Source organism: Canis lupus, chromosome X (genome assembly GCF_048164855.1).
Source record: "Canis lupus baileyi chromosome X, mCanLup2.hap1, whole genome shotgun sequence".
Taxonomy (NCBI): domain Eukaryota; kingdom Metazoa; phylum Chordata; class Mammalia; order Carnivora; family Canidae; genus Canis; species Canis lupus.
The window spans coordinates 123,529,174-123,556,954 of record NC_132876.1 but is presented as its reverse complement, the minus strand read 5'-3'; the positions used below and the strand labels follow the sequence as shown (position 1 = coordinate 123,556,954).

The 27,781-nt window shown below is 51.5% G+C and overlaps 1 protein-coding gene across 2 annotated transcripts; it reads right to left on the bottom strand.

Moving 5' to 3' along the window:
- On the bottom strand, nucleotides 1-26,859 carry LOC140628631 (matrix-remodeling-associated protein 5-like). 2 transcript variants are annotated; one of them, XM_072817997.1, is made up of 7 exons: nucleotides 26,318-26,859; nucleotides 24,097-24,312; nucleotides 18,499-18,628; nucleotides 17,878-18,268; nucleotides 10,824-15,788; nucleotides 7,350-8,250; nucleotides 1-3,084 (listed from the first exon to the last, which is right to left on the bottom strand). In XM_072817997.1, the coding sequence occupies exons 2-7, from the start codon at nucleotides 24,300-24,302 to the stop codon at nucleotides 1,176-1,178; spliced, it is 8,502 nt and encodes a 2,833-aa protein (XP_072674098.1). In that variant the 5' UTR covers nucleotides 24,303-24,312; nucleotides 26,318-26,859; the 3' UTR covers nucleotides 1-1,175. The 2 variants fall into 2 exon arrangements, with proteins under 2 accessions (XP_072674098.1, XP_072674099.1); XM_072817998.1 differs by lacking the exon at nucleotides 26,318-26,859 and adding an exon at nucleotides 25,474-25,619.
- Nucleotides 26,860-27,781: the final 922 nt, after the last annotated feature.

Below are 27,781 nucleotides of genomic sequence, written 5' to 3'. Positions count from 1 at the left end.
TTCTTTGGAAAATATTATTTTATTATCAAATGTACATTATATTGACCTTAAAAATACAGTAAAGCAGTCATGGGGAGAACATGTCTCTTATTTTCCAGGAGCACACATTGACGGGGGGTTGGGTGGAGGAGACGTTTCCGGGCTTTTCCAGGAGGCTCTGGATCCTTTGTGCAGGGTCATGGCTTAGCTCTCTCCTGCCCTCTCCCCCGACTTCAGCTCTCAAGATAAATCCACAAACAAGGAAATCCAATATCCCCGACTCCCACACCATAGGGTTGCCGGGGAAGGTAATATAATAGCGGTTTCTGAATGTGCTCAAGGAAGTTTGGAGGATTTTTTTTTTTTTTTTTTTTTTTTACAATTGTATTTCCATGCCTGCTCTCATGTATCCAAGTCTTGTAAAGACCAATAATTTATTATTTTTAATGAGACAGAGAGCACTTCTCGCTTTCTGGCCTCATCGTCTGACCGGAAAGAAAATATAAAACGTCTTTATGTGAGACATTATCTAAAAAGTGAGTTCCAGGGAGAAAGTGAGTTCCATTATATAAAAAAAGTGAGTCCCGTATAAAATGGTGGCTGTATTGTATGAAACTTGTACGTTTGCAAAGACATCAGTCAGTGCGGTGGTTCTAAGCCCTTCTAGGGCAAGCTGGAGCTCTAACGTGGCAGGAAGTGAAAGACGGGTAGTCATTCTAGAACATTCTATCGTGTTAAGACTGCAGCAGGTTAACTAAGGGACGCATCTTCAACGGGGTAGCAAGGCACTGGTAATGTCTGCGGTTTATTTTCAGTGAATGCTCCTTAGGTCCGCGACAGACGCCCGGTAAAGCATAGACGTGGCGTCTGCAAGACAGACACCGCCACGAGCGCGTGCCCAGCTCCCGTGAAACGCCAGACAGGAGTGGGCGACATGCTGTAAACATGAACGCAAGTCCCCGGGGAGGCCGAACCGTCCTGCCCGTGTCTGCATGGCTTCCCTTCACGGACAAGCGTAGGTCAAAGTCAACATGAACCTGAAACCCAGCCGGGGGGGGTGGGGGGGGCCACCGTGCACCGTGACAGATCAGTCAAGGCCTCTGACTATCCGGCTGCGGCAGCTTTCCTTACAAACGGGGCTTTGTCCTAGCTTCCCGAGCCATGGCCGTGGAGTCCGTGCGCTGCGGGGGGCGTTTTCAGTAGACGTGGATATAAGTAGTCTTTGAGTCGGTGCCGAGGATGTTCTTTGCGGTGCATTTGTAGAAGCCGGCGTCTCTGTGTGTGGCCTGCTGGATGGTCAGCGAGCCCTGCGGGTGAAGGAACCTGTTCCCGTACAGACGGGCCTGCGCCCCGGCCGTCAGGTGTGACTTGTCCGGCAGGTCCCAGGTGATCTCTGCTTTGGGAATGCCCATGGCCATGCAGTTCATCTTGACCGTGTTCCCGGGCCGCGTGTAGATGACGGGCGTTGGCTCGCTGGTGATCCGGGGAGGATAGGCTATCACGATAACTGGGAAGTTCATGACGGAAGGGCCGTACTCGGTGTCCGCCTTGCACACATAGGTCCCCCTGTCAAACACCGAGGCGTCGCGCACCGTGAGGGTGCCGTTTTCCCAGACGGAGAAGCGCCCCCGTGTCTGGGGGCCCTCCAAGAGCATGGTGTTGGGGAGCGTCCAAGACAAGCGAGCCGGCCGGCCCCCCGGAGGGATGCAGTGCAGCTGCAAGGTCTCCCCGTTGATGATGCTCACCAGGTTGTGATACTGGTTGCTCGTCTCGGGTTTCAGCCCTACCTTCAGAGACACCAGCCTCTCCGTGTAGCCGGCCGAGTTCCGGGCCACGCAACGGTAAGCCCCGGCGTCCACGGAGGAGAGGCTGCTGATGTGCAGCATGCCGTCCCCCTTATGGTAGAACCTCTGCAGCTGCTGGCCACTCTGGAGCTCCGTCCCGTTGGGGAGCACCCAGAGCAGGGTGGGCGTCGGGGTCCCCGCGGCCGAGCAGTTGAGGCTGATGGTGTGGCCGGCCATGGCAGTGATCTTCTCGCTGACCGGGTCGTGGAAGATGGGCTTCTCCACGGGCTCCAAGACAGTGAGCTGCACGATGAGCCTGGCCTCCCCGCCCTCGTTGCGGCCGATGCACGCCAGCTGCACGGAGTCGCTCTTCCTGAGACTCCGAATGTCCAGCGTGCCGTTGCGGTGGATGGTGATCCGGTTCCCGTAGTACGGGGCCGGGAGAACCACGCCCTCGGGAAAGGCCCACAAGACTCTCGGCGTGGGGATGCCTTCCGCGTGGCAGTCAATGAGTTTGCGACTCCCGCCTGCAGCGATCTCCCGCACGGTGGTGATGGCGTTGGGGTTCCCGTTGATGGTGGGCGACCGGACGTTGACGTGAATCCAGACCGTCTTCCTGTCTTCCCCGGCGCTGTTCCTGACCACACAGGTGTAGTTGCCACTGTCTGAGCGCTGGGCTTTCTGAATGAGGAGAGTGCCATCCTGATATATCTGGTACTTCTCGGAGGAGGCCGGGATCAGCCGGTTGGTTGGAGAAAGCCACGTCACCCTGGGTGTGGGCTCCCCTTTGGCTTCGCACGCGACGGTGACCACGTCACCGTAGGGGACCTGCACCACGGAGTACGTCTTGTTCCGGATGGCGGCGGGCTCAGACACCACCTTGACCCGCACCCTCATCTCATCCTTGCCAACCTGGTTTTCGGCAAAGCAGGTATAATCCCCTTCCTCGCGCATGCCCACCTCGTTGAAGTAGAGGGTCCCGTTGTTGAAAACCACGTAGCGCTTGGTCCGGCCACCGCCATCGTCGGACTGCATGAAGGAGTTGACCAGGCTGCCATCTGGGAGGCTCCAGGAGATCTCAGGGTTGGGAAGCCCGGTGGCCACACAGTCCACTTTCAGGTCACCCCCGTAGAAGACCTTGTGGTCATTCTCCTCCTTGTGCTCGATCTTGGCCGGTTTCATGACCACATTCACCTTGAGCATGACAAAGTCATCACCAACCTTATTCCGGGCAACGCACAGGTAATCCCCCGCATCTTTGTCTGTGACGGATTTCACCACCAGGGTCCCGTTGGCAAACACCTTGATTCTGGTGTCAAAGCTGACCGGGAAAAAAAAAGAAAAGGAAAGGAAAGAAGAAGGATGTCAGTGTCCCATATGCTCTGTCCTGGCTTTAGGTCACCAGCATGAAATGAAAACATGTGCTTCTGGGAAGTATCTGGGCACATGGCTGCTACTTACCGCAAAATGTCACGCGGCTTTTGCAGCCTGGAGGGGACTGCGTTCACAGGCGGAAATGATTGATCTACCTCAAATAAGAACTCTGACTCGGTAGAGTCTGACCTTTGGCTGGCCTGGCCACTGATTCAAGGAAGTGAAAGGCAGTCAAAGACTTCCACCCTGTCCCCATGGGTGTTATGCGCATCACGCATTCGCGTGGCGGTCAGGGCACAGCGTCTGGTTATGATAAAATCCGGTAAAATGCGACAGCCGTGGAGAGAATGAACCTGAGTGAACTCTGTGAAGAGGTGCAGTTCTTCCTGAATAAAATGTTCCAGACACAATGATTACCCTTGACAATCCTGTATTATATCATATCCCGTTACGAGGCAAGAGGCTGCCAAAGGGCTACTCCATGCACCGTGTAATTGGGGTTATTCCTGGCTATTCCTGGACTTTTAATGGTAACATTGGGCTCGTCAGAACATGGCAACATCAATGTGACGTCTTCTTCCCTAGACCCTGAACCTAAAGCTGGATGACATTCTCCAGCTAGCTCCATAAGCCGGCATTTGCATTCCCCCGTGTGAAATGATAACGCTGGACCTAGGCCCACACACCTCTGGGTTAATAGTTCAAAAGCTTTTCAAAACTCATGTTTTGAACGAGAGGTGCAAACACTTGAGACATTCTTCCTTTAAGAGCGTCCAGATTGAAAAAATCTCAGTTACACATAATTTGTAATGGTGGCATTGGGGGAAGGTGAGGGTGACATTTGAATCCGTAAATATTTCCTAAACATTGCATTATTTGGACAGCGTGTGTGGAACTGTATTGTAGAGCTACCAAAAAAAAAAAAAAAAAGTCTGCCTATGGTTGAGTCAACTTGATTATTGGGAATAAAATACAACTACTAACAATGACCAAATAAAGTGTTTTGTTGGCTGCGAGTGTGAATGAGGCCAACATAAATCAGTAGGAGGGGAGCAGACAAAGAAATTTCAATGTGTCGTGGAGTTTAGAAACTAAAACTCTGTACAGTAGCTCATTTTTGCCAGCATTTGGGAACTGGGAAGCGGTGACTGGTAGCCTTGGTCGTAATCACGACCCACGGAGTGACTGAGAAACATATACATGCCTACCCATCCCTGGGGATCAGGCTTCAAGAAAAGCTCTGATATCTGTATTTTTAAATAGTCCCAATGTGTAGGCAAGGCATAGAGCCCGCTCTTTTATAAAACTCACATGGGTTGTTTAATCACACTTTCCTAAGAATGTAATTAGTACAAAATTTAGTGAGAAGGAAGCCGCAGAGACAGCGGTTTGTGATTTATGGGGAGATACTAGTAGAACTGCTCGCATTCGTAGCAGGATCACATTCTTTTGCTGCCGTTCATTCAGGGCTGCCTGAGTCATGCCAGAAATTGCTGAAAACAGTTCTTCTGCACATGGCAGTGCATCTGCTGGGCTGGGAGATAGTCCAGGGAAAACTGCATACGTGGTATTGTGGATGGAGGGTGCAAGGTTCACGAGGCACCACCCAACTGTCTAAAGTTAACACTCAGCCTGTGAGAAAGCGCGTTTGCCTTCTTCCTGCATTGGAAAGACACGAGGGAGGCCAGGCGCAGCTGCACAGAGCCCCCGAGTGTTGGCTCCCCTCCTCATATCCTGGGGCGGGGGGGGGGGTGCGATGTCCACAAGCATTCCTGCCTGAGCTGGCGGGCTGTGGAGGCTAAAAATGCACCATAAGCCAGAGTCTCTCCATCACGGCACTAGTGATGCTTCCTTCATTTCATTTTGCCAACCACGGTCTCTGCTCTGTATCTTGAGATGCGTACTGAGGACATTGGCTCTTTTGGATCTAGCCGATGGTTTCCCAGCCTGGGCACTGCTGACATCTGGGGTTTGATGACTCTCTGGGGTGGGGTGTCTTGGGCACCACAGGGTGCTGAGTAGCATCTCTGGTCTCTGCCTACCAGATGCCACAGGCAGCCTCCACCCATTCTAGTGTGACAACCAAAAATGTCTCCAGTCATTGATGGGCGTTCCCTGGCGCCTCGATCTGTCTAGTTGCAAACTACTGCAATAGATGGATACGTACATACATGTCTGATGGATCGATGGATAGATGGATAGATGGACATAGGTGATAGATGATAGATAGATAGATGATAGGTAGATACATATGATGGATGAACACATAGATGCAATGGATGGATTCATGCATAGATAGTTGATGGATGGAGATAGATATGATGGGTTGATAGATATGATGGATGGATAGATATGACAGATGGGTAAATTATATGATGGATAGATGGATACATAGATACAATGGATGGATGGATAGAGATATATATGATGGATGAATCGATAAATAGATGTGATAGATGGATGGCTACATAGATAACATGGATAAACATATAGGATGGATGGAGAGATACCTAGATACCATGGATGGATGGATAGGCATAGATAGATAGATAGATAGATAGATAGATGATAGGTAGATAGATATGATGGATGAATACATAGATGCAATGGATGGATGGATACATAGATAGTTGATGGGTGTAGATAGATAAAGAGACATGATGGGTGGATAGATATGATGGATGAATAGATATGACAGATGGGTAAATTATATGACGGATAGATGGATACATAGATACGATGGATGGATGGCTAGATAGAGATAGATATGATGGATGATTGGATAAATAGATGCGATAGATGGTGGCTACATAGATAGGATGGATAGATAGATAGATAGGATGGAGGGGTGCCTAGATACCATGGATGGATGGATAGGCATACATAGATAGATAGATAGATAGATAGATAGATAGATAGATAGATAGATATGATGGATGGATAGATATGATGGATGGATAGATATGGTGGATGGATAGAGGTACAACAGATGGATTGGTAAATTGATATGATGGATGGATGATATGATGGATGGACAGATAGACATGATGGATGGATGCATGGAGGGATGGATGAATGAATGCATAGATATGATGGATGGGTAGATAGAGAGAGATATGGATGAATGGATAAATAGATATGATAGATGGATGGCTACATAGATAGGATGCATAGATAGAGAAGATGGATGGAGGGATAGTTAGATACCATGGATGGATGGATAGACATAGATAGATATGATGGATGGATACATAGATTGGATGGATAGATGGATGGATACATTGATTGGATGGATAGATGGATGGATGGATGAATAGACAGAGATAAGTATGATGGATGGATAGATACATAGATAGGATGGACAGACAGACATGACGGATACACAGAAATGATGGATGGATGGATAGACAGATGATGGTTCAGTTGTCTTTCATACAAGGTCAGAGCGTCTCAGCCTGGGCACTGCTGACATCCGGGGTGGCTGACCCTCTGCTGCGGAGCGTCCTGGGCACTGCACAGCTTTAAGCAGCGTCCCTGGTCTCCACTCACTGGATGCCTTTGACACCCCCATTTCCTGAGTCATGTCACCCAAAAATGCCCCCAAGCATTGCCCGACGGTTGCAAACCAGTGCTGTATGTTCACACATGTGGGACCTGAAGACGCTGGATGAGAAGGGGACTTTCTTTGCAGCCAAAAAAGTAAAGTGTTAGAATTCTAGGTGTGCCAACCTGGTGCCGTATTCATGCCTCAAATGTTTTTTGTGTTCACACCGTTTAGCTTCTATGTGTTTTGTCGAAATCATACAACACACATAGAAGGTAACATAAGTGTTGTATCTAATATTATCGCTTAACACAGGGATAAAATATAACCATTAAAAGGTTTTTGGTTCATTTTTTTTTCCCCTTTGGAGGGGAAGGGGTAGGAAAGGAGAAGGAGAAAGTCCAGATGTTTCTTCTCCGTCTTGGTTTCTAAAGGCAAGATCGCATTGGGTGGAAAAGAAATGCCCCTTCCGCGCGGGGCGGCACACACAGGGAGTCAGGTCTGCTCATGTCCATCCCGGATGCAAAGTCATTCCCTTCTGTGCCCGGCCCCATGGAGAGGGCTCCCAGGATGGCCCCAGCATAGCCCAGGACTCGGTCCCCAGCGCCCAAAGGGGACGTAGGTGCAGGAGCGCAGTGATAGACGGCGAAGCCAGAGTAGACACCTACCTGAAGAGCGAGTCCATCATGCGCTTGGACGGCAGCCGCCAGAGGATGCGCGGCCAGGGGTCCCCTGAGGCGCTGCAGTCCAGGCGCAGGGTGGCCCCATAGCGCACGTCCGTCCTCTGCGGGGAGGTGCCCGTGATGCGCGCATTGGCCGCCGCCCGCTGCACGGTCAGCTGCACGGTCCTGCGCGCAGAGCCCACCAGGTTGGCGGCCACACATTCGTAGCGGCCGCTGTCCTTGGGTGCCAGGTTGCGGATGTAGAGCGTGCCGTTGGGGAAGACGAACAAGTTCCCGTTGATGAACTGCGACGGCCGGATCTGGGTCCCATCCCACAGCACCCAGCGCACGCTGGGCAGGGGTGCGGCCTTGGCGGTGCAGTGGATGTGGATGCTGAGCCCCGGGGGCAGCGAGATGTTCTCCAGCTTCTCCTGGTGGATGACGGGCGGCAGGGCCGCCACGTGGAGGCGGATGGCCAGGCTGTCGGCGCCCGCCGCGTTGCTGGCCACGCACTTGTAGACTCCTCTGTCCGAGAAGGAGGCGTCTTTGATGGACAGGGTCCGGTTTTCGTGCAGCGTGACCCTGCCCTCCACGGGGGACACCGTCTGCCACACCCTCCGGTCGGGGAAAATCCAGGAGATTTGCGGGGCTGGCGTTCCCTTGGCCAGACACTCCATGGCGATCGTGTCTCCCAGGTACACCGTGACGTCCTGGTAGTGGGAGGCTAGGATTTGGGGCTGCTGGACCGTCACGGACAGCAGGACCACCATCCTGTCCACCCCGTGCAGGTTTTTGGCGGTGCACATGTACTGGCCCCGGTCCTGCACCTGTACCTTTCGGATGACAAACGTGCCATTCTTCAGGACCTCGAACCGTTGTACTCTGGTGTTCGGGGTCATGAGAGCACCTGGCAATCAGAACAGATACGGTCAGCCTCCACACAAACACACCGTCTCCGTCTAAACCAATAAGGGGGATTATTAGTTGGTTAGCCGAATTCTTCCCTTTAGGTCCCAAGCAACAGAAGACCAGACCGCACGTCAGATATGGAGAAAATAGAACACCCTGTTTCACCGTTTTTGACTCTTACCCCAATTCCAGAATCAAGGCATATGCGGCCCCCAAGCAAAGGGCAGCCAGCCAGCACGGGGCTCGTAGAACGTTCTGGAAGCGGCCGTGAGACCCAGGTTGTGCCCAGGGGACCTCCCTGTCACTTGAGCTCCTACAGACGCAGGCTTGCTTCATGCACAGAGACGCTGAGCTCCTCAAGTCCCGAGACGTGCCACCACCATCCGCCTGCACCCGGGCCACACTCCTGAGCCAAAGAGGGCGGGTCACTACTACTACTACGCGCTGCTACAATCGGGGACACGTGTCTCTCTCCCTCCCCCACCGCAGACCCCCTACGTTTTATGTCACATCCTCTTGGGGCTGGGCCACCGTGAGGATCTGCATTAACCACGTGGGCCTGATGCTTTGGCATCCGGGTCGTGCTGACCCTGCTGGGAGGAAGGCCCCTTCCAAGGCCTAGCCAGTCCCTAAAATTAGCAGACAATTCACCTTTTAAGTGCAAAGCAAGCAATTCAGAGCCCACAGGGCCACTTTCTTTTCTCACATGCCCAGGCCACCACTCACCTGCCTCAGTCACAGGGCAGGTACCAGACAAGTAGGGAACCCTTGTGCGCCAGAACCCACGGAAATAATTATTCAAGCCAGCCAGCCCTAAGCCCGCTCACCCTGCCTCGCCTGTTTCTTCTTTCAGAAACCACAACAAAGGCCCTTGTGCACATTCTCCCCTCTCCCTCTGCCTGCCGACAGACGCCGGTCCTTCCCTGTGTGGTCCCCTCCTCGCGGAGACTGAATAATAAATGGTTCTTCAGTGGCAGGCATTTCCTGATGTGCTGGCTCACCATTTTCTGAATAACAAATCCCATATTTAAAAACTGGAAAGCCCTGGAAAGCCCTGAGTTATGGCATTCTCTTCGTCTCCCACACAGCTGGGCTCCTGGGCCCTGCTTCCACCACCGGCTATTCCGTTAGTTCTGACAAGCTCCGGCAGGAGACGCCGATTCGTGGGGATGTGCAAAAAATGCACGCGTACGTCGAGTGACGGGGCATGGCCCTGGGGTGCTCTGGGATCACACAAAGTAGGGGAGAGCCTACGGGTTAATACAAATGGGATTTCCCAGTAGAGAAACCAAGGCACGACCCTGTTAGCATGAAAGCCGCACGGCGTTCCCCATTCGCTACTTTGAGCAAAATTCCTTATTAAATCATTACGAAAACATATGACATCAATGTTGAGCCGATCAAAGAAGTCTGTAATCCCCCTGCGCCCAGAGCCTCTGCTGAACTTTGGAGCATTTCCAACGCTGGTGAGATAAACCTAAGAAATGCACTGTTCCCTCAAGTGCTATTAGCATAAATCATTCCTCTGTCATCAAAATGGAGAAGAAGAAGAAAAAAAACCGTCTGATCAGACTCCAGGCCTGAAGGATGTGGCCGTGTTGAGAGAGAAAGAAAGGGAAAGGGGGCGAGGTAGGTCTTTCATGCTCAGATGGCCCTTTCCTGTCACCTGGCGATTGTTTTGCGGCTCAAAGCCGATGGTCAATTTTTTACACAACCAGGTGCCCTTTGGGGCATCCCAGAGTTCCAAGTCTAGACCGTTGTCATAGGCTGAGTTGGGTCCTCCCCCCAGAATCGTTGAAGTCCCATCTCCTGGGATCTCAGAACATGACTATTTGGAGGTGGGGGGGGGATCTTTTAAGAGATCATGAAATTAAAATGAGATCACTGGGGTGCCCTATAGTCCAAGGGGACTAGTGTCCATATAGGAAGAGGGAGGGGATGGAGACAGACACGCACAAAGGGACAATCACGTGAGGACACAAAGAGAGAGGCCCAGGAGAGAGGCCTCGGGGGGATTCAGCCTTGGCCCCACCGGGATCTCAGACTCCAAGCCTCCAGGACCAGGAGAGAGTGTAGGTCTGTCTCCGAGGCCGCCAGCCTGTGGTCCTTTGTGAGGGCAACCCCAGCAAATGAACCCGACCACGTCTCTAGGTGCCACTCAAAGCAATGTCTGATGAGCCCAGAAGCAGCCGCATTCACGTGCAGCAGCCAGTGGAAGGCCAAGAGGAGGACTCCACCACTCCTCCTACCCGCCCCACATGGGCGACCTTTGTGCTGGGCTCCTCTGGGAAGACACAAGAGGGGCTCCTTTGTGAGATATTCCTGGCCTAGGTCATTCCCTGTCCAAACCACCTAAGACATGCCGTCATGGTCCCAATGAAATCTCACATAACTCACGTAGGAGCTCTGGTTCCCTACTTCCTGTCCCCCGATGGGTCCAGGCTCTCAGATGTCCCCTCCCCTCCCACCCATCTGTCCACAGGCCAGACTGTAGTTTTGCCTGAGGTCACAGCCTCAAGGACCCTCCCTCTACACAAGCCCCGTTAGAACGCAGACATGTAAATGCCTCACCTGTAGAAACCTTTGTCCAGGTAATGAAAGGCGTGGGTTTCCCCGTTGCCTCACATGGGAACACGGCGTCTGTCTCCGCGGTGACAGACACGCTCTGGGGAGATTTGGTGATAATCTGGGGCTTTTCCCCAACCGTCCAGAACTTGGAGGCAGGGGGCCCTCCAGCAGAGAAGAGCTTTGAGCTGCTCTGATGGAAGCTTCTGGAAGGCTGGCCAGACGATGCCACGAAGGGGATGGAGCTCCGGGTGGAGTAGACGACAGGGGCGTTCTGGGAGTTTGTGGAGGGTGGCCCCGTGGCCCGGGGAGGGTGCAACAATGGAGGAGCGGGGGGACCAAAGTCCACGTGGATGATGCTCTGAGAATGTATCCTATTGTACGGACCCGGGTTGACTTTTCTCTCTCTTATCACGGGGGCAGGAGATGTGGGCATTTGGGGCTTCGGAGTAACTCCCAACTGGGGGAAAGACAGAGTCCTGTTGAAAAAGAAAGGGAATCTTGCACTGGGGTGATGGGGGACTCTTGAACTCGGAAGCTTGCCAATAGGGTCTCTGAGATCCGGGATGTTGTTATTTCCAAATACTTTGGAGTTGGCGTTGAATCGGTCCGGCCCTTGGTCAGTAAACTTCGTGGGGACGCCAGGTTTGGGCTTAGGCGCCGGAACAATGGGAGTCGTCGTACTTGGTGGTCTTGGCGTCGTTGAGTGCTTCTTCTCTGGCAAGATCCTTGAGGGATAGGCCGTTATTTCTGGTTTGTTGGTCCAGTGACGAGGGGGATGGAAAGTCACCACGTATCTAAAGGAGCCTTCCGTGGCCGTGTGGGGTGGCCTCGCCGTCCCTCTCGGCGGGATCGGTTTGGCAGGAATCCCGGCTGGCTGGTGGAAGACTGGGGCTCTCCCGCCCTGGTGCTTACCATCGGGCCCATGTGGAAGACTGTTTTGGGTCTTTCCGTCAAATGCTTCCTTTTCCAATCCATGCTTTGGAGCGGAGTGAACTTTATCCTGGTTGGAAGAAGGGGTGGATAATTCATTCGGCGTCAGTATGTGCCGCGTTCCCTCACTATTCACTGGGGGTGCCTTGGCCTCTGTGATCCCCACATAGTTCAAGAGAACATTTTCCCTGGAATCCGTCGATGTTGGAAGTGTCTTTGAAGTAAGAGGTGTGGGCTCTGTGAAGGCCTGAACCGAGGACACAAGAGTGGTGGCCGGGGATGGGGATGCCGGCTCTGCTATGGGAGCAGGAGGTCTAACTTCAGCTGGAGTGGTTGCGTGATGATCTTGAGCACGGATGGGGGTTTCTGACTCCATTGAAGACGGCTCGACTCGTAGGCTCGACACAGTGGTTGAAGCAACCACTTCTTCTCGTTGAAACAGTGTAGAGGCTGCAACCGGTGGTGGAAACTGGGAGGGAACACCCACATCCTCCAACTGTTTAGGAAAGGGTGAGTCCGTAAGGGTTTCCACAGAGCTGGGAACAGGCGTGTCCGTCTGCAGCCTCCCAGGCTGGGCTGTGCTTGGGGGATTCCAGCGTGAGGTCTCTGGAAAGCCGGATGGAGCCAATTCCCCCTGACGTTCTCCCACAGTGGCCACCTCAGAGCCAGAAGGTGATGCAACACTCGTGAAGGAGTCGTCAGGGCCCGAGCTGTTGGTTTTAAGGCCTTTTAAGGTGATTGCGACGCCATAATCCATTTCTCTTCCTTCCGATACAGGCATATAGGTGACTGCAGTTGTCTCTTGGAATTGATTGGGTGGTGAGAGTCTTTCCGTGGCAGTTGTCGCAGAATCTTTCGCTGTAGCCGTCCCGCGTGGGTCCCCGGTTGTCAGGGAAATGGTCGTAGATAAGAGTACAGCTTCCAAAGTGGCAACGACATGATTATGTTTATTTTCCGGGGAAGGGCCGGGCGAGGACACAGAGGCTGGAAGGCTCCCCGTAGAAGTGGAGTAGCGGTGTTTATTCGGCCTCTTCCCGTGTTTCCTTCGTGAGGTTCCCCTGGATATGGGTTCGGCCTGCTTCTCTGTCTCCGGCTGCTTGGCGACACCAACTGTGCCGTCAACCCGAGATGTTGGGGCCGGTGTGCTCCCCACGTGGCCTGGAGCCTTTGTTTCGGGTACTCGAGTAGGTTGAGTAGAGAAAGCCTCCGTTGTTGGGGCAAAAGTCGTGGGCACATGGGTTTGCTTCTGGCGGTTCCGGAATCTCTGAGGGCGTAATCTCCTCCTCCCGTTGGGTCTCTTTCGTGAAGGGTGAGTGGTCAGCCCCGGAGACGACGTGGTCTTTTCCGCCGGCATCACTGTTGCTACTGCGGGGGCGTCTCTGTCTAGGAGAGCTCCCAGCGTGGTTCCCCTGGAAGATGTAAAGAGAGTGATGCCATCCACTCCTGGGGTAGAGTCAAGCCGAGTGGTCGATTCGACTCGTTTTCCCATTCCTTCAGGACTCCTGGAGTCTGTTGGGTCTCTCTCTGGCATATCTTCTTCCCCGAGTGTCTTCTCAGAAGTGTCCTCTGGACCCTTTTCCACCCGCGGGTTGTCTTGAGTGCTTAAAGCACCTTTCCCAAGCCGGGTGTCATCTGTTTGTCCCCGTGGATGTCCTCGTGACGGGGCATCTGGCTCCCCTAACGTGAGCCCTGCTGATGGTTGGGATGTCCTGGAGTCAACACCCCACAAAGTGGTAGTCGGTGTAAAGTGAGTGGAGGTGACCTCTTTCATGTTCTCTTCATCTGGTTGTGGGTTGGCCTCCAAATCTGGCTGAACATATGGTACGGTCTCAGACTCAGCCAAGGAGATGGCACCCAGTGGGGCCTCATACTCGCTTGACGTGGGCTCCGCCATGGATCCAGCATCTACTGCAGGCCAGCCCTCTGTGGCTGTGCTTTCACCGGCCTGCTCTTCGTAGACCATGTCCAGGGGCTGCGCAGTAGGAGAGGATTCAAGAGGCGTGGCCCTCAGGGTGGTGGCTGTAGCCCACGGTGGCCCAGCCTCAGTGGGAGTTGTATCCTCGCTCTTAGAAAAGTCGTGGTCAATGAATTCTTCCAGATGTGTGCTTGTCACTCGGGGTTCAGCAAGAATCACTCCACCGTGCCCACTTTCTGGTCCTGACCTGGTTGAGGACACGGTGCTGGAGCCCTGGTCTTCCTCACCAAACAGAGATGCATCTGCTGAGGTTTCTTCGACACTGATTGTGGTCCGTGCGGGTGATACTGAGGGAGGCGGAACGGCAGGCAGAAGAGGTGTCACTTCTGGATTCACGGATGGAGGAGTGGTGGTTTTGACCACCTGGGCTATTTCAGTTCCCTTGGGAAGGTTCTTCCCACGTACTCTGGCCAAAATATCTGCCCAATGCTCTGGATTAATCTGTTTGTTTGCCATATTTATCCTCCGCCTGGACTCAAACACTCTGCGACCTTCTGCGATATTCGTCTCTGGTTCTTTTTCAGAATTCTTCCACGGTTTGAGTTTTCTTCGCCCTTTCTTGGTCTTCTTACCTCCGGTGACGGCATCGTCTTTTGTCTTGATGAGTAGCTCCTGGTCCTTTGTGTGGAGCTCTCTCCTTGGAGCGTTCTCTTCATCTCCTATGCCTGAACCGCCTTCGTCCTCCACGACGTCTCCCGGCACCCTGGGAAGAGTCTTCCCACCCGGGCGTCTGCCCTTTTTGGATGACCGGCCGGATCCTTTCTTATTCACCGTGAGCCCCACAGTAAAATGATCCGCCCCTTGCTGGTTGACAGCCACGCACCTGTAGAAACCGCCATCACTGACTTGGACCTTTGGGATGGAAAGAGTTCCATTTGCCAACATGTAGGCATGTGACGTGTTAGCCAGATTATTAATTATCCTTCTGTTTGGAAGAACCCAGCTGAGCTGGGCCTCGGGTATAGCCAGCGCACTGCAAGGCAACATCACTGGCTCCCCTGGGTTCTTCTGAATTGTCATTGTATGACTATCAGATGGCTGAGTGGCAGGTGGTTGCACAAGGACCCTGTACACCATCCGGTCCATTTCATCCCTCACCTGAGCAATGCACTGGTACAAACCCGAGTCCGACTGCTCCGTTGATTTGATCCTCAGCCAGCCGCTGGTGAGGATGGAGAACCTGCCATCCTGGTCCTCCAAGGGCGCTTTCAGCACAGACCCATCCGGGAGCACCCAGAAGATGGATGGACTTTCAGAGGCCTTCACGTTGCAGCTCAGCTGGCACGGGCTCCCTTCCAAGACAGTCTGAGCTCTCTGCACTGCTCTGCTGGGCTCGATCATCACCCAGCTTCTGCTCCGAGACTGTGCTGCCTCTTTGGCGGGCATCGTTAATGAATGGTGGGAATAATAGGAGAGCAGCACCTTTTTGGCCGTACTCTGACGTCGGTTGAGTTGGATGTCTATGGACGGCTGCATGACCCACTCTGGTTCTGCGAGAACGTGGGCTCTGACGCCCGTGTAGTAAAGGGCGTCCTCATCGGCGTCTTGCCTGTACTGGTAGGTGACCTTGGGGTCTTTGCTGAGCGTAAGTTCTTGGTTCAGCTTCACAGGGACCTCACTGTAATACGCGATCAGTTTCCACAGCTTCTCGTAGTTTTCCCGTGTCATCGGACACTCGAAGTCCAGGGCAACCGTTGCATTTATATCAATCTCTTGAGGGTCCGTCTGGTTCAAGTGAATTTTGTACACATCCATGGGCTTCTTGATGTCACAGACCAAGTTCACCGTGTTCCCGTGCTCGTCGGTCATATTCAAAGAGATGTTCCACGGGGGGAATTGGAACCCCTCCAGGGAGAGCTGGCCCTCACTATCCTCTTCTTGTCCCTGCTCCTCCTCGCTGCTGCTGCTCCGGTTCTGTCTCAGGGGAGACTCGATGGAAGGCTTCAGGCAGGTGATGTCCTTCAGCTTGTGAATCTCTTGTTTGTGCAATTTTTGGGGAGCAGAGCACATGGCGCATAACTGGCCACCTTCGTAGGCTTTGTCCTTCTTACACTTCAGAGTCCCTAAAACAGGCAAGCAAACAAACATGCGATGAGTTAACGAACCTAAGAACGGCCTGCCTTGCACACGGCCAGAGGAGACAGGCTTTGTGTGCATCTTTATCACGTCGGCTCGTGGCCATAATGATTTCAGGCTTCTCTCATTGCTGTGACTTCACCAATGACCTTAAATCAATTCAGCACAGACTGTGGAAACGCACCACCGCTGTAGAACTACTTGACCATGGATAACAAAAAACTACCTTCAAAAGTATTTTTAAGTCTTACTCTGAAACAACTCTCTTCTCACACATTATACAACTTACCTTCTCCAAAGGTCCAGGAGAATCTGGACAAAGAAATGCAACCCAGGAAATCAGTTCCAGGTTGAAGGACCCACTTTTGCCTTACGTCGTATCTCCCTTTTATAATGGTTTCTGTCGCTATAATCTTTCATTTCGGGCAGCGTCTACATTTTGGATTCACGGTCTCCTCTTGGCTTCCTGGACATCAAGTCTTCCAGAATGTTCTCCTAATCTGGACACTGCTCTGCCTCTTTCTCTGTTTTGTCTTTCTCTGCTCACCGACTCATTAGTGATGGAGTGTGGCCCCCTTCCATCTCGCTCTGCCCCGTCATCCATGGCCTCACCCACATGTAGGTTTCCAACACCATCCATTATCTGGTGATGGCTGCCATATGTGCTTCTCCAGTCAACACACATCTTATGAACTCCACGCCCAGTTTTCTGCTTGATGTGTCTGTTTCCAAACCACAAAGTCTCCTCTCATGGATACTTACAAGACCAAATTATGTTTTCTCTCTGCTCCAGACCTAGATGCCTTTTCCATAGCAGTAGATGGTGCCACGCTATCTCAAGCTGGGGAAAGGAGAAGACTACAGCCCTCTGGATATCTGCCCTCTTCTTTCCATCCCTACTGGGAATGAACCAGTGAAAGGGCCATCACCTACGAGTTGAATGTGGGACATGAGTTGTGTGGGCAGGAAGTTGTGTGTAGATGAGTACAGGCCAAGGTGCTAAGTAGAAATTGAGGACAGCAAGATCTCTCAAGGAAGGTGATTTTTAAAATATTTTTAAAGATTTTATTTATTTATTTGAGAGAGAGAGCACAAGTTGCAGATGGGCAAGTTGACTCCCTGCCAAGTGGGCAGCCCGAGATCATGACCTGGGATGAAGTCAGATGCTTTACCAACGGAGCCATCCAGACACTAAGGGGGAGGGCCCACATGTGGCAGAGGGTGGGCAGTAGGTGGGAACATGGTTGTGTAGGAAGTCCTAGTAAGAACTGTGCGTTCCATCCCAAGAGCAATGGGAAACCAGTGGACAGTTATGCAGGGGTGCGGCAGGGCCACATGCTCCCTCTGAAAATTTGTTCTGACAACTGCTCTGTGTGGAGACGACTGAAGGAGGCGTGACCAAGGCTGCAAAGACCTGCCCAGAATGCCCAGAACACCTGACTCTCCACCCAGAATCAGAAGGAGCTCCACCCAGGCTGGAGGCTATGAGGATGGACGTGAGCCAACAGAACGGGATATGGTAAACCCAATGGGATCGAGGTTGGGGTTCAAGGTGTGGCTCGAGGAAGAGGGTAAAAGAAAGACAAAAAAAATAAAACCTTCCTTATTTAGAGTCAAAATCTACTGTCTTGCAACTTCTACACATCACTCCTGTTTTTTTTTTTTTGTTCTCTGAATCACTGCAGAACATCCCTCTCCCCCATTCTTGAGAGAATAATGTCATAGCCACTGCTAGCCTTCTCTTTTCTAAGCATTCCTGAACTCCTCTCCATAGGACAGAAAATCCTCCACGTAACCCAAAGCTGCCTGTAATACTCCAGATATTCAATGTAAGACAATCATAGTCAACTGTATGTAACTGATTAAAGGATCACCGCTTTACACTTCACTGAAGGATACATCCATGATGGAACAGAGACGTCTTAACATCTAAGTTGCACACTTTGCACAGGTGTTTCCCACCCTACTGATTTGACAAGAGAAAGTCTCGTCTCAACACCAGAGAACGTAACCTTTCCAGAAGGGTAAGGAATGTGCCGCCCTGAGCCACCTTCCTTCCCTCTGCTCTCCTCTTACCTTTGGATTTGGCATCCCATTCCAGAAACCACTTCATCTCACAGTCACACGACCATGGATTCCCATGCAGGTAAAGATTCTCCAGAAGCGGCATGTTCTGAAGCATCCCCGTGGGAAGGGTCCTGATCATGTTGTCTGCGAGGTAGAGGTGTCTTATGGTAGAGAGCCTGAAATAATCCAGAAACGTGAACGTGGAGAACGTGCCGGGGTGGAGCTGGTGCAGCAGGTTTCCCTCTAAGTGGAGTAGCCTTAGGGATGTTAAGCCTTTGAAAGCTTGTGGGTGGATAAATTCGATCTTGTTATGGTCCATATGCAGCCTCATTAAGCTCCAGAGCCCCTGCAGGGTCTGTCCCGTGATTACCCGCAGTTTATTGTAGCTGATCTTGAAAACCTAGAAAGACAGGGGATGGAGCAGAAAGTCCTGTGAGTAATTTAGAAAGCCACAAACAGACACAGAAACTAGAACAAAGGGCAGGGAAATAAGGACATTAAGCCGGTTTTTAACCTAAAAAAAAAAATGGCGATTTTATTAATCGTTAGGGAGCATTGTATCACTTCCCACTATTCATTAATGATCGTACAGGCCGCAATTACCGATGCTCGTAAAAGCACAGGGTTTACCTGGAGGGAGCTGAGGTCTCTTAAAGCCCCGTCGGGGATGCTGGGGATGTCGTTGCCATGAATCATAAGTAGCTCCAACTTGGTCAGTCCCGCAAACGAGGTTTCTGACAAAGCCTGTATACTATTAAATCTAAAAAAAAAAAAAAAAAAAAAAAAGAATAAGAAACAGTGAATGCTTAAATCCCATATGGGGCAGATTCTGCAGCCTGCCTAGGAACAATTTAGCAAAAATGTTGACTCTGAGGTCTACCGGTGCCGTTCCCAAAGCAGAGTTGTTGGTTAGTGTCCATGTCCATTTCCAGGGTCCAAAGGAAAGCTGAAAATATGGGGTTGGTGTTGGGCGGTTAGCCCTCTCGTTGGGTCCTTGAGAGCCCGGAGCCGAGCCCCTCCTCTCTCTTGTTCTGTGATAATACAAAGCTACTTCCCAAGTTGCCTGTTTCTTTGCATTCGTGCTAATTCTCTGCAGCCAATGACCCTCGTGTCATTCCTCATTACTGATGCTTTCCTGTGCATCTTTCCAAGGAAGGGCCAACTGGACCAGCTTCCATTAGAAACTAAATCCCACTCCTTTGTCTAAAATTGCCTCTAGCTCCATTAGCAGATTCCTAGTCAAAGTACCCAGCAAATATTCCTGAACTGGACGAAGGCTATTTCACAAGGACCAGTGGCCATTTCTGATGGATTCCCTGAATTATTTGTAAACATTCTGGTATGTTTTTGGGTTTTGTTTTTGCATCAACATTGGTAAAGATGAAATGAGTGAAAACTCCTATATTGGAGGGCGGTTACTTTGTGCCACTGTTTCTGTGGAAATAGAACACATCTAGCCTGACTTCTCCCTATCGTCTAGATAAAAGGAAACAGATCCTATAGACAAATGCAGGTGAAGTGCTCATACCTACAGCATAGGCTGCCAGGTCCAATTTTCTCATAAACACAAATGTGACTGAACCCAGACCCCGAATCTGAAATCAAGATAACTCAAGAATCATTCCTCTAAGAGCCAACTTTAGGAAGCATCACCTTTCAGCTATAAATTCCAGGAAATACAATCTCCCAGAGCAAAAAAAAAAAAATGTAATTCCGACTCCTTTTTGTCATTTAACTTATGGAATCAACAGACAACTGTACACAGAGGTTCCCTCTTCTGGATTATATGGACAGCATCTGCACTTATGTTTGGGTGTCACAACTGGGTGGGGGAGTGTTAGTGGCATCTGGTGGGTAGAGACCAAGGGTGCTGTTAAATACCCTACAATGCACAGGACAGCCTCCCACAATGAGCGACTCAGCCCCTAATATTGAGATTTGGAAACTGTCGAAGCAGAAGAGACTCTGTCGTTGGTCTATTCATCCACCCATCCATCATCCATCCATCCATCATCCATCCATCCATCATCTATCTACCTACCCATCAATCTATCCATCTATCATCTGTCTATCCCTCTGTCCATCTATCATCTGTCTATGCATGCAGTCATCCATCCATAATGTATCTACCTACCATAATCTATCCATCCATAATCTATATACCCATCATTCATCCATCCATAATCTATCTACCTACCCATCAGTCTATCCATCTATCATCTATCTATCTATCTGTCCATCCCTAATCTATCCATCCAATCATCCATCCATAATGTATATACCTACCCATCAGTCTATCCTTCTATCATCTATCTATCCATCCATCCATCCATCATCTGTCTATCCATTCGTCTATCCATTATCTATCTATCTATCTATCTATCTATCTATCTATCTATCTATCATCTATCTATGGTAGTGGTCTGAATGGGGGGAAGCAGTCTTGTCCCCATGGGACACTTGACAATATCTGGGGTCATAAGCAATCACAACTGGAAGAGGGGGAAGGTGCTACTGGTATCTCATAGGAAGAGGTCAAGAATGCTACTCAACACCATCCAAACAGGACAGCCCCCACAACAAGGAACTGTCCTAAGCAAAATGGAAATAGCACCCCAAATACCAAGGAGACTGAAGTTGAAAAACCGCAGTCTAACCCTAGATGGGATGGTCTATGACCTGACACGTGGCCTCAGTCACTTACTGTTTAGGATTCTACAATGAAATCTATCTGGGATGGTGAAGCTCTCAGGGAATGGATGGCCGAATCTGAACTTCTTCCCATTTCTTGGTGCCTGGGGTCTGCCTGGAAACAGTAAACAAGCAGGAGGATGGTATCAGGAGAGGTAGGTGGGGTTGGCAGGAACCAGGCAGCCTAGGAGCTGGGAGGGTGTGGGAAGGAGCGTGTTTCACTTGTTCCAACATCAATGGGAAATGATTAGAAGGTTTTAAGAAAAAGAGTGACACAAACTAAGATACGTGTGAAAGCGACAAATGATCTACTGCATGTAGAGGGAGTAAGTATAATCACCGGAGATGACCCTGGAGGTAAGAAGAACAGAAAGGCCAGAAAGAGGAGGCAGGTCTTGGGACAGAAGAGGTGAGAGTCAAAGGCTCAATGTCTAGAACAAGTCAGAAAGATGTTGCTCTTCTTTGGCACTTTGTGGTCTCAGGGTGTGCGCTATGCTCACTAGTGTTATGTGTCTTTGTCACCGAAAAATTGTCACTTCCAACTGGCCATTCAACCATAATGGTGGGTGCCAAGGTGGAGAAGGTGCAGGGAAGGCATGTGTTTGAGGTCAGAGGGACAGCACTGTTTGGACTCCCTCACGCCTGCATAAATAGGCCCCCAGTCCTGGATGGTGGAGATACCGGGTCAGGAATCTGTCTTACTGTATCAACTTGGTGCATTTTCTTCCCTCTGAGGACCCGAAGCATAGGGAAGAATCCCTGTGCGCCCATCTAGAATCCAGCAGGGGCATGGGGAAATCTGTGGGGCTCAGGGAAGAGACTGAAATGACTCTGCATGGAGGCCAGTTGTGCAACACGATCACCCACCCATCCCCCTTTGCAGAATGTCCCGATTGACAGTGACTACATAACGTCTCAAGTGAAATGCTTTTTAGTACATCACAAATACACGTAAGACGGCTTCACCAATATGGGTTAGTTTTGCAAGACGAATTTTAAAATTAAAAAGGGCCGTGTGGGCTTTTGGGAGACTTAGAAAGAGGTTGTGAAAGCTAGTCTTTTCATCGGAGGGACGAATTCTTTAAAGATCTATAAATATGACGCTAAGTGGATGATTCTTTTGTTGTTGTTTGTTTACACGAAAATACTTGGAAAGCGATTTTTGCAAAAGCTCTAGGGCTGTGCAAACAGGAAACAGCGGATCTCTCTCCTTCCATGCTGAGGACCCTGAAAACATCTGTGTGGGAATGAAAGATTTCATTAGTGCCTTGCCAATGATCCCTCATTCTTTGAGAGTTTCCTACTCCTTCCAGATGACTAGAAGACAAATCAGACCCTGAGTCCAATCTGTATAGACATTCCCGTTCTTTCTTCCCTCCCCCCACCAACAACATGCACGATGACAGTCTCATTAATCTAGTTTGAGACCGATTTTCAGAGAAAGTGCTGAGATATGAGTGGTCTTATTGATGGAAATGAAAACATGCCATATTGACTCATGTTACCAATTAAGGCAGATGCAAGTAACATATGTTGGTGCCGGGAAGCTCTTCCTTAACCGTTTTCCTTTTTTTTTTTTTTTTAATGTGATGCAATGACGTCTCAAAATACTACTGCCACCGATAGGAAAAGAGAAGATCTTGGTATCTGTGTTCTACTCCAGTGGCAAAAGTCTGGGGAGACCCTAATTCGTTATCTTTACCACTTAAAGTTGCTTAAAAATGCAACCAGCAGAAAGTAAGTTCTAACTCAGAAATTGTTTCACCTGCGTGAACTGTTTCAACGTAAAGACGAATGGAGGGAAAACAGCACAGAAATTCTAAGTGAGGTATAGACAGCTTGATGAGCCACAGTCTACTGGTGTGGCCAAGTATAAAGCCACCACATAGTCAGGAGGCATGTGGCATCTTCTCCACCGTGCACTCCAACCTGACGGCCAGTAGGGAACACACGGACACCCCAGACCCTCAACACGCAACAGGTGGCACATTCGCGCCTTCTAGGCAGGAAACCAGCAGAAAACTGTCCTCCTCCACCTCCCCCATTTTCACACTTTCCTCGGGGATGCCACAAAGGCCTCTGTGACGGTACCTCCGACTCTGTGCTCTGCCAAGGGGTCAGGCAGTATGGGACAAGACCCTAACGGTGGTTCACGAGAGCAAAGGCCCCAAGACAGAACCATTTTGCACACCCGGAGGTGCAAGAAACGAGAGGAATCAGGGACGAGCTCTGCTAATGCACCACTAGCACGGCACATCCTACCCTGATTCAAACCGGTGGGAGACGATCTTCCTTTTCTCTCTCCCATTCGGCGGGCGATGTGTCCTAATTAAACTGTAAGTTTGTAAAAGGGAAATTGGGTTAAGTATTAATATCCCCTCTTCTGGCAAAGATGAACGGTTTCCCCTACTCAGCTATCCTCATTGTGGTTGGATTTTCAGATAATCAAATCATCAGGTCTCTCAAGACTTTATGGAGAAAACTAGGTAATGATCCACTCCCTTAGATTAGGGAACTTCCTATCGTACTGTCTTTACTTCCCATTGTCTTCTTCTACTCCTAGTGGCCTTTACAAATGCAAGAAGATCTTTTTTTTTTTTTCTTAATTCTGTGCTCTAAGATGTGCAGATACATGTATAATTATGTGCTCATTGACTCAGGTTTGGCCATTGCATTTTACTAAAATGTCCCATCAGTGGCCAGTCATCAAATCCTAAATTATTTTTGTTGTGTTGTAGATCATAGAAAATGGCTTATGTATTCTCTGGGGGAAATCCAAATAATTGTTTATAAGGTTGCACGTGAGTACCTATAATTCATAGCAACTAGTATTTATGTATAGGAAACGCTCATGTGAATGAAACAAAAATTAAAAATATAAAAATTCTATCTTAAATGCTGCACAAAAACTCCTCTTTAAAAATAGTCAAAATACTTGTCAAACTATTTTGACAAATAGCCAAAATACAAATACTAACTAAAAAGTTAAAAATGCGTTTTCAGTGTATCTTCTGAGTCGTATTTTTAAAGAGGCAAAATCTTCAAGAACTCTTTTATTTCCCCAAGGTTCACAGTCACAACCTCCAGATAACTTAGAATGTCAGAAATGTCCGATTTATTTTAAAATTATTTTTAATAGCTTCTGAAGTCTGAGTAGTATTTATCTATCTACATGCGTGTCTGATACATTTGCACCTAATATGTAGTAAATGATTGTTATCAAGGGAAATCTCTCGACACACTGAAGTTGTTCAGGATGCTTGGTTATTAAGGCTTATGATAGTGGTTGCAGTTGATGGATACATTCAGATAATTGCCCCCAAAGGACCGCACGTAGTATCGTTAAAATCCATCACCCTCAAAAAAAAAAAAATCCACCTCCCTCCATTCTGCCCATATGGCCGTATGCATCGCTAGATAGAGCGACACGGAAAGAAATATGCCTTTGCAGTGACGTCAATGCACATATACGTTCAAAGAAAAAACAAACACGCAAGCAAAGAGGCTGAAATCGTTCAGTAAGAATGTGGTACAAACCCCAAATTGATTCTTTCCACATGTTTAGAAATCCCAGCGGGCACAGAAGCCAAGGAGCGAAACGTGCAGTGGACCTCGCTAGGAACGTAGCAGGCGCAAGGGTGAGGACAGGAGAGCGCGGGTCGTGGATGTCCCCAGAGCAGAATCAGCACCACGGACAGTGCTCGCCAGTGCGCCCGCGTTGGCATCTTGTCGGGGTGCCTCATCCCTGGACACCTGTCGGGGAACCACAAAGTGATATCCGTTTATGGCCAGGTAACGCTTATGTTGGGCGAACGTGGTTTCAAGCGTGCATGGTGGTGTGGAGCTTCCCAAGCCGTCGTACGGTGGTATCCTTTAGGGACACAACATTTCTGAGCCAAGAAGCTCGAAACTTGTTTTTCTGATCTTTCCGGGCGAAGCTTGATCCTTCTGTAGAATGGGATCGGAATGGCCGACTCGGACACTACGATTTGGAAGTCTCCCTGCGCGGAGAGCGAGGGTATGGAACAGACACACGGGCACGCACAAAAATACATACATGTGTGTTCGTACATGCGTATTCACGTAGCATTTGTATATACATGAGAGCAAAAGGAGAGACATCGATGTTTAAAATAAAGCAATTAAAATGACTATGTGCCTCTGATGTTAATTCTGAGCCTTTATACACCGTACGTATTTGAATTTAAAAAGAAAAAACAAAACTCTTGTAATTAAAATACTCCGTGTCCACCTCCGATGTTAATTCCGAGCTATTATATACTGTACATATTTGAATTAAAAAGAGAAAAAACACAAAGCTTCTCAAGAGGGTCGTTATTAGGAGTATTCCCCTTTTTAATGACCTTCTTTACGTTTCCGGTGTATCTTCTAAATGTGTTTAAAGGCTTCGCGCTCGCTAAACCCAAACGTATTCCATTATTCGTGGGTTTGTACTATTCTTAATTTTTGCTAGCAAGAGCCACAGGGTTGCAATGGTGCAGCAGGGCTGTTCATCGGGGACGCAGTTTGTTAAAATCTGACCTTAAAGGAGGAGGAAAGGAGTTCCCCGATGACGTAGGTTCAGGCAAAGAGAACCGATCAGTGCAGTCATACACACAAAAATGGAAATGCTCCGATATTTCACATAATTGGGGCTGCATCAGCGGTGTCGTTTAGAATACCAGTGGTCATGTATCTACTTTTTTTTTTTTTTCACGCACTGGCCATCACCCCATCATCTTACGTGTTTGTCATCTCCTGAATGAAGTGGACTTGAAAATAGGAATGCACCTGGAAAGCAAAGCGCGCGGCCCAGAAACGCGCCCGCCCCGGGGGCAGCGCTAAGTGCTGATACAAAACCCAGGCGCTCACACGCTGGGGGCATCCCAAACCCAGAGCTTTCCAGGCTTTTACCTCGAAATAGATGGTGCCCTAAAGCCCGCGCGCGTCTTCTCTGGTTGCTGCGCGTCCGGGCAGGCGGCCCTTGCAGAGGGAGGCTCAGCTCCAGCTCTGCGCTCGGGAGCCAGCGGGTTCCTGCAGCCTCCCCGGCCGCCCGCGCGCTTGGCCTCGGCCCGGGAACGCGCGCTGTGCCGCCGGAGGGTGGCCCGGGGCTCGGGAGTGGCGACGCCTCCTCCGCAGCCTTGGTTCCCGGGACCCCGGGAGCGCGCACCCCAGGCGTGGCGCAGGGAGGCGCCCTGAGCGCCCAGGGCCTCCGGGGCCGGCGCGCGGGTGGGCGGGGGGGGACCCGGACTGGCTGGCGCGGCGGCACTGCGCCCTGGCCCACTTCCAGCGCCGCTCCAAGGAAAATATGGGCTTTCCCCGGAACGCAGCTCGGGGGGGGCCCCTGGAGGTACGCGCTGCTGGAGCCCGCACACCAGGAGCCGGCTCTCCCGGATGGTGACCTCTGCAATGTCTGCTCCACCCCAGCAGGCCGAGAGGCTCCCCTTTTCCAGGGGAAGAGGAGGAGGGGGGACTTGGGCGCCGAGCTCTGCTGGCGCCTCCAACGCAGGGCGCACTCGCTTTCACTTGGGGGGGGGGTCCCATGGGCGCCTCCCTGGAAACCGGGGATGCTTAGGTGCAAGGAGGCAAGGGGGAAAGGAGTCGGGGATCCTCCCGCAAGAGAGAGCTGGCCCCTGGGCCCCGGAGCCACGGACAGTGCCATTTGTCCCTGCCCAGCCTTGCCCTTGGCCGACCCCCAAGTCCACCCCTGCAGCAGAGTGCGCGTCCCCCGGGCGCCCAGGCTGCCCTTGGTCCTCACCTGTCGTTCGGAAGCCGCGACGCACGGGAGCGGGGCGCCCTGAGCCTCCGCGGGGCCGGGGCGCGCGAGTCACCGCCGGGGGTCCGCCGGGGCCATGCCCTTCCCGGGCCGGGGGCGAGGCGGCGAGGCTTCCCAGCTCGGCGCGGCGAGCCGGCTCCCTTTTATTCGCGTCCCCGAGTCCACGCCTCGGCCCACCCCCACCCTGCCCTGCCCCACCCCGGGGAGACGGGGCGCGGGCCCGAGCCCAGGGACCCTGGCCGCGCGCGCTGCGCGCTCAGCCCTCCTCGCGCCTCTTCATCGCGCCTCGGCCCGGGAGGGCGCGCCCCGCCGGCTCCGGCTGCAAGAGCGGCTTGGGGACACGCAGTTCCCGGCCCCGGAGGGAGTCCGGGGACCAGGGACCCGGGGAGGCACACGGTCCGCGCGCCCCGAGCGCGCCTCGCAGCCCGGCGCGGGGAGGCTTCCCTCGCTCGGCTCCGGGGAAGGCAGAGCAGCGGGGCTTGCGCTCCTCCGGGCTGGCGGGCCGCTCCTCTGGCCCCGAGCGCGCGCGGGAGCCCCCGGCTGCAACGTGAGACCCGCGGCCACGCCCTCGCGCCTCTCCCGGGGCTCCCGGACGCCCGCCTCCCTCCCGCCGCCGGGCCCTCCTGCCAAAAAGGTGGGACTGCGCTCCTCGGGGGCCGGGCCAGGGCGGGGACGGCGGAGCCTGGGGTGCCAGCTGCGGGACGTGGGAACCACCAGGGCACAGGGCCAGGGGCTAACCCCGAAGGGGAGCGAAGGGAAGGCCCTGAGCCTCCCAGACGGAATCGGACAGGACAAAGGCAGGAAGGGGTCCCAGGAGCGCAGTCAGCTGAGACCCCTCCCCCTTCCCTCCACCTTTGGGACGGAAGGACAGACCCACTGGGAACAGGAAATACATGAGGGTCCAAGTGCCCCTGCCCGCCTCGCCAGGAGGTCCTGGTACATCCTGCTGCGTGCCCAGCGCTCAGCCAGGGTCTGTTAGGAGGTGGCCCCCAACGCGCCTACAGCTGGGTTCCTTCTGATGCATGCACTCTGGCCTGCCTCAGTTTCTGCTAAGAAGCCCAGTGTCCAGGAATTCCTCTCTGCCCCTGGCCCACAGTGGCGTCCACAGGGCAGGCCATCAGTAGGCACAGGTTCATAGATGGGTTGACTCACTTGTTCCAATGCTTTCGCTTCCAACCATGCATGTGGACCTATTTTTCAGGGTTCTCCTGGGACTGCCCCGAACCCAGGCATTGAATTTATTAACAATTCTGGCCCCAGATCATCCTCTGATGCTTTTTTTTTTTTTTTAAAGATTTTATTTATTTATTCACGAGAGACACACAGACACAGAGGCAGAGACCCAGGCAGAGGGAGAAGCAGGCTCCACGCAGGGAGCCCGACTGGGACTTGACCCCGGGACTCCAGGATCAGGCCCTAGGCTGAGCCATCCCCCTAGACAGCTGA

Bases quoted from the DNA above. Each gene is read 5' to 3' on its own strand.
- LOC140628631 (XM_072817997.1), bottom strand. From the start codon at position 24,302: ATGAGGCACCCCGACAAGATGCCAACGCGGGCGCACTGGCGAGCACTG. The intron at 18,629-24,096 runs GTTTGTACCACA...TTTTTTTTTTAG, and splicing joins GTGGAAAGAATCAATTTGGG to ATTTAATAGTATACAGGCTT. The intron at 15,789-17,877 runs GTAAGAGGAGAG...TGCCTGTTTTAG, and splicing joins ATGGGATGCCAAATCCAAAG to GGACTCTGAAGTGTAAGAAG.